The following is a 7,044-nucleotide window of genomic DNA, read 5'->3' as shown; positions in this document are numbered from 1 at the left end:
GGTCAATGTTGAATATTACCAAAAATTAGCGGGAGGTGTCTTGTACAATGTGTCAAAGTGCCATTTCGATCAAATAATTAGTTTGAAAGATATTTGAGAAAAACGATGACTCGCGGTCCCTGAAATGGATAGTAACTAGACTCGTTGGGCTTATCATGTTTTGTGATTATTTACCTCCCTCCCTATCCCTCGAAACTCCTTCTCTTTCTCTTTTTTTTTATTTTCTTTAAATCTGTGAGGGAATTTTACTCATAGATGCAAGGGGTTGGGGAGTGGAGGGAAGGACGAGCTCTTAGAGGGGGCGTGGTGACAAAAAGGTTAAGATCCACTGTACTACACGATTTTCAAGATCTTCTCCAATCGTACATAAGCTTTCTTTTTCACGACCTTCTCCAATCGTACATAAGCTTTCTTTTTCACGACCTTCTCCAATCGTACATAAGCTTTCTTTTTCACGGCCTTCAGCAGCCGTACATAAGCTTTCTTTTTCACGACCTTCTCCACATAAGCTTTCTTTTTCACGACCTTCTCCAATCGTACATAAGCTTTCTTTTTCACAACCTTCTCCAATCGTACATAAGCTTTCTTTTTCACGACCTTCTCCAATCGTACATAAGCTTTCTTTTTCACAACCTTCTCCAATCGTACATAAGCTTTCTTTTTCATGACCTTCACCAATCGTACATAAGCATTCTTTTTCACGACCTTCTCCAATCGTACATAAGCTTTCTTTTTCATGACCTTCTCCAATTGTACATAAGCTTTCTTTTCACGACCTTCTCCAATCGTACATAAGCTTTCTTTTTCATGACCTTCTCCAATCGTACATAAGCTTTCTTTACCACAACCTTCTCCAATCGTACATAAGCTTTCTTTTTCACGACCTTCACCAATCGTACATAAGCTTTCTTTTTCACGACCTTCTCCAATTGTACATAAGCTTTCTTTTTCACGACCTTCTCCAATCGTACATAAGCTTTCTTTTTCATGACCTTCTCCAATCATACATAAGCTCTCTTTTTCACGGCCTTCTGCAGCCGTACATAAGCTTTCTTTTTCATGACCTTCTCCAACCGTACATAAGCTTTCTTTTTCATGACCTTCTCCAATCGTACATAAGCTTTCTTTTTCACGACCTTCACCAATCGTACATAAGCTTTCTTTTTCACGACCTTCTCCAATCGTACATAAGCTTTCTTTTTCACGACCATCTCCAATCGTACATAAGCTTTCTTTTTCACAACCTTCTCCAATCATACATAAGCTTTCTTTTTCACGACCTTCTCAATCGTACATGCTTTCTTTTCACGACCTTCTCAATCGTACATAAGCTTTCTTTTCACGACCTTCTCCAATCGTACATAAGCTTTCTTTTTCACGACCTTCTCCAATCGTACATAAGCATTCTTTTTCACGACCTTCTCCAATCGTACATAAGCTTTCTTTTTCATGACCTTCTCCAATCGTACATAAGCTTTCTTTTTCACGACCTTCTCCAATCATACATAAGCTTTCTTTTTCACGACCTTCTCCAATTGTACATAAGCTTTCTTTTTCACGACCTTCTCCAATCGTACATAAGCTTTCTTTTTCACGACCTTCTCCAATCGTACATAAGCTTTCTTTTTCATGGCCTTCTGCAGCCGTACATAAGCTTTCTTTTTCACGACCTTCTCCACATAAGCTTTCTTTTTCACGACCTTCTCCACATAAGCTTTCTCTTTCACGACCTTCTCCAACCGTACATAAGCTTTCTTTTTCATGACCTTTTCCAATCGTACATAAGCTTTCTTTTTAACGACCTTCACCAATCGTACATAAGCTTTCTTTTTCACGACCTTCTCCAATCGTACATAAGCTTTCTTTTTCGACCATCTCCAATCATACATAAGCTTTCTTTTTCACGACCTTCTCCAATCGTACATAAGCTTTCTTTTTTAACCTTCTCAATTGTACATAAGCTTTCTTTTCACGACCTTCTCCAATCGTACATTTTCTTTTTCACAACCTTCTCCAATCATACATGAGCTTTCTTTTTCATGACCTTCTCCAATCGTACATAAGCTTTCTTTTTCACAACCTTCTCCAATTGTACATAAGCTTTCTTTTCACGACCTTCTCAATCGTACATAAGCTTTCTTTTCACGACCTTCTCAATCGTACATAAGTTTCTTTTTCACAACCTTCTCCAATTGTACATAAGCTTTCTTTTTCACGACCTTCTCAATCGTACATAAGCTTTCTTTTTCACAACCTTCTCCAATCGTACATAAGCTTTCTTTTTCACGACCTTCTCCAATTGTGCATAAGCTTTCTTTTTCACGACCTTCTCCAATCATACATAAGCTTTCTTTTTCACGACCTTCTCCAATCGTAAATAAGCTTTCTTTTTCACGGCTTTCTGCAGCCGTACATAAGCTTTCTTTTTCATGACCATCTCCACATAAGCTTTCTTTTTCACAACCTTCTCCAATAGTACACAAGCTTTCTTTTTCATGACCTTCTCCAATTGTACATAAGCTTTCTTTTTCACGACCTTCTCCAACCGTACATAAGCTTTCTTTTTCACGACCTTCTCCAATCGTACACAAGCTTTCTTTTTCACGACCTTCACCAATCGTACATAAGCTTTCTTTTTCACGACCTTCTCCAATCGTACATAAGCTTTCTTTTTCATGACCATCTCCAATCGTACATAAGCTTTCTTTTTCACTACCTTCTCCAATTGTACATAAGCTTTCTTTTTCACGACCTTCTCCAATCGTACATAAGCTTTCTTTTTCACGACCTTCACCAATCGTACATAAGCATTCTTTTTCACGACCTTCTCCAATCGTACTTAAGCTTTCTTTTTCACGACCTTGTCCAATTGTACATAACCTTTCTTTTTCACGACCTTCTCCAATCGTACATAAGCTTTCTTTTTCATGACCTTCTCCAATCGTACATAAGCTTTCTTTTTCACGACCTTCTCAATCGTACATAAGCTTTCTTTTCATGACCTTCTCCAATCGTACATAAGCATTCTTTTCACGACCTTCTCCAATCGCACTTCTTTTCTTTTCACGACCTTGTCCAATTGTACATAAGCTTTCTTTTCACGACCTTCTCAATCGTACATAAGCTTTCTTTTTCATGACCTTCAATCGACCTTTCTTTTCACAACCTTCTCCAATCGTACATAAGCTTTCTTTTTCACGACCTTCACCAATCGTACATTTCTTTTTCACGACCTTCTCTAATTGTACATAAGCTTTCTTTTCACGACCTTCTCAATTGTACATAAGATTTCTCTTTCACGACCTTCTCCAATCGTACATAAGCTTTCTTTTTCACGACCTTCTCCAATCGTACATAAGCTCTCTTTTTCACGACCTTCTCCAGTCGTACATAAGCTCTCTTTTTCACGACCTTCTCCAATCGTACATAAGCTTTCTTCAAAAGAGAACTGGAAATGCAGCAGCATTTTCTAGGGAAAAACCGAACCAAAGACCCTGTCTGGTATAGTTGAATACATAAGCAGCTTATTGACACAAATACAATGTGTCTTTAGAATCCCGTTAATGAGTTTCATTTGTAAATGAAGTGATCTGTTTTGAAACTGTCATAGTTTTCAAATTAAAATAGACAGCTTCCTTTTGTCAGCATCTGCGGGGAGGAACGATTTTTATTGCATTATAATTGTTACGTGTTCATACTGTTGCAGATATTGAAACAAAATGTAAATTTCTCGTCTTGTAATCTGTCCTTAACGATCACTTTTTCGTCCTTCACAGTGAGTCTTGTATCTTTTATTTTTTCACACTCATTATCGGAAATCTAATATATAAAAGGAATTTTATCATATATGAACTATGAGTAGGTGAAAGGTATTTTTATGACTTTTGTCTCGCATGTAGACAAAGTTTTTAAAACTTATGCATATTTACTTAAATTATCACTATGGTTGCTAATCTCTTACCAAGAGAGGGGAGACTGATTTTGTTTTGAAATATTCTTTGTCTCACTTTTTCTCATAATTTTTCGTTTTTCTTTGGTATGGGATTTTCTACAAAAAAATCAAATGTTACTCTACGCTGATAGCATATCGAAGATTTTCACCTATTCGTGTGGGTCTTAAGTGTATTAATATACTTAAAACATTTGTGATGAGTATCTTACAAATTTTGTTACTGTAACAGGAAAGATATTCTGAGAGACAGATTGACAGTGAATTTTGAAAGTTCTCCAGAAATCCGAAAATATGACTGAATTGTTTTTTCCTCGTAATTGCAACCATTTGAATCCACGATCACTATGAAAAGGAGACTATAATGTGGTCTTATAGTCTTGGAAAGTTCGTTTGCAATTGCACCTCACAATCTGAACTTCAAAACTAGCTTATTTATATGTATAGGACTACATTTCCTGAAACCGATCTTGCTCATCAAAAGAATAAAAAATAAAATAGGAAAAGTGAGGCACTTGCAGCACTGATATTGAAAAAGATATACAAGTGGGTATATAACGAGTATGTCTTAGAATGCAGTTCAGAATAAGAGAATATCTCATGTAAAAACCGTGCACTTCAACTTCAGTCAACAACGAAACCCGGGAAAATTATTTGGCTTGGTAAATGGTAACAGTGCTTTCACGAAACGAAAGGCAGAAATTAATAAGTGACATGGCATTATAGAAAAGGCGAGAATCAGTAAAATATATTTTTCAAGAATGGTCTTTAATTCTTTTTGATAACTGTTGTTGAATTTTTAAAAGTTTGGTTATCTGCGAGAAAAGAAATATACTAAAAATAAATTCTATATAGGGTGTTCAGTATTCTATCTGAACCTGAGTTCCATTTATTCATCAGGAGGATATTGCAAATTCGTGTAAAAAGAACAAGAAGCACTGATGTCCATACTATGCTCCTCTTGGGTAGACAGATTAACGAAAGCACTGGGATCTTTGGAACAATCAATAATTACCTTGAAAAAAATCAAAACGAACCATTAGATACCAAAACCTTCAAAGAATAAGAAATTATAATTCATGGGTAAAAATTAAAACTGTGTACTCTAAGGTGCTTTAAAGCATTAAGGAAGTAAGTATGAAAATCAGATCAGTGTGTAACGACCTTCTTCAAGTATGCGGATTGGAGCTAGAATTAGATGCAACGTGGTTCTGAATATTTGCTTATTTAAAGAAAAAACTCTAAACTCTAGATTAATCAGCATAAGTTCCGAGAACTGATGTTTAGCCAGGGCCAAACTTCAGGGAGACAACTGGATGGAATTAATTAACGGACGCTCACACAAGTGTCCGGATGATACAGACCAAGGGTAAAACATACGCAGCTAATTAAGTCTCTCGGAAAACTTGACGAACAGTAGCAAGACATGTTTTTAAGTATTCTCTTCATCTCTCTCGCCACACACGAACACACACACGAACATATTATGTAACGAGGATTAGGGTAAACACCCTTTTTTGGTGTACGTAACGTGCTCAACGATCTTTAATCATGAAACAGGCGTATGAACGTTCACTCACGGCAACCACTTACATCTATTTTCTCTCTTTCTCTCTCTCTCTCTCTCTCTCTCTCTCTCTCACCGTGTGTCACCTCTCTCTCTCTCTCTGTGTGTCATACTCTCTCCTCTCTCTCTCATCCCGTTTTCCAAGTTCACCCACCCAGTGCCTCATTTCTCACCAAATCAACTAAATGGACCATTTAAAAAAGAAACATAATATTTCTACAAATGAGTTTATTATTCAAACCAACAGAAATAGATAAAACAAAGCAAAGATTAGAATGCATAATAAATGAAATATCAAGTTAGATAACTAAACTCTGAACTGCAAAACACTTCTGATTAAAGAAGTCTCACTATGGCTAATAGCCTGAAAATATCCAAACTCACACATACTCCCCAAATCAATAATTAGTCATGTCAAAACCAGTCTACCACATGTTATTCGAACCAGTCCACACTGTCTACCGACATCTGTCCACAGACATCTGTCGGAAGAATCAAACATGATAGAAAACTCCCAAAAGTATATGATGCAAAAATACAATAATGGAAAATTAGCAAATGCATAGCCAAGATATGGCAAGCGTAACATGACAAAACAATAATATAAAAAGTATGAATATTCATATTAAATCTCCCCACACCAGTTCAAAGTTCATATGATTAGAAAATCATGGTAAAAATCCTAAGTTCAATTTTTCTCCATAAAAACAGAGATTTCAAAGTCTACCTTATCTGCCAGTTTGGCTGGATCCTCTCCAAAGCTACGTCTGAACAACTACAGTTCCTATCACGATGTGAGTCAGAAACTCACTTTTAGGGCAGATTTGGCGTAATCTAGATCAAGTGCTGCATGCTCACGAATATATAACACTTCGGAAGATCACCCTGATGACAGCAATGTGCTGAGAATCAAACTATTTGTTGAACACAAAGATTTTTACACCTCGGGTCTCTCGACCTAGTTCCATCTGACTCCGCCATTCTTCATCACATCTTAAAGCATTGAAGCTATGAAATGCATATATATCAATCCTTTAAAATTACTTAGCAGCCATATTTTCTGAAATGAGGCTCGGCTTACCACATAGAGCGTCTCGCTCTCATAGCAATATTCAAAACAAAAACATATGTAGCAAAACATAACAGAATAGGCTATACTCAATTAGCAATATCTACTGCACTGCAGCTTTAAGGACTACTCTCGACGCACTTAAGAAGAATCACTGGGTTGAGTTCTTGAAACCTTTACATATAATCTTACAAACACAGACAAAGCTACTACCCCCACAACAAAATTATCGGTAAAATAGCTATTAAGACAATTAAAATTGTCGGCGCAATATATTCCTGATACTCGAACATCCACAGAATCGTCAATGTCGCCAACGGTGGAACCGTCATTGGCACTATGATTTGCAGAGTACCTCCTTACAAATGCTCGTTATGCGTATGACGCATAATTATCTTCTCGAACTGTTGAGATACAGCACGGCTAAGTGCGAAATTCCGTAGACAAGTTCTGCAGGAT

At 36.8% G+C, this 7,044-nt stretch overlaps 2 protein-coding genes across 2 annotated transcripts; both read right to left on the bottom strand.

Moving 5' to 3' along the window:
* Positions 1-333: 333 nt before the first annotated feature.
* On the bottom strand, positions 334-738 carry LOC136847934 (uncharacterized). Its single transcript, XM_067119952.1, has one exon. The coding sequence runs from the start codon at positions 736-738 to the stop codon at positions 334-336; it is 405 nt and encodes a 134-aa protein (XP_066976053.1).
* A 1,597-nt stretch (positions 739-2,335) lies between these two features.
* Positions 2,336-2,683, bottom strand: LOC136847933 (glutamate-rich protein 6B-like). The gene has a single exon (XM_067119951.1). It carries the CDS (start codon positions 2,681-2,683, stop codon positions 2,336-2,338), a length of 348 nt encoding a protein of 115 aa, XP_066976052.1.
* Between the last annotated feature and the right edge of the window lie 4,361 nt (positions 2,684-7,044).

The sequence above is a fragment of the Macrobrachium rosenbergii genome, chromosome 18 (genome assembly GCF_040412425.1).
Source record: "Macrobrachium rosenbergii isolate ZJJX-2024 chromosome 18, ASM4041242v1, whole genome shotgun sequence".
Lineage (NCBI taxonomy): Eukaryota > Metazoa > Arthropoda > Malacostraca > Decapoda > Palaemonidae > Macrobrachium > Macrobrachium rosenbergii.
This window is presented reverse-complemented; position numbering and strand designations above follow the sequence as displayed.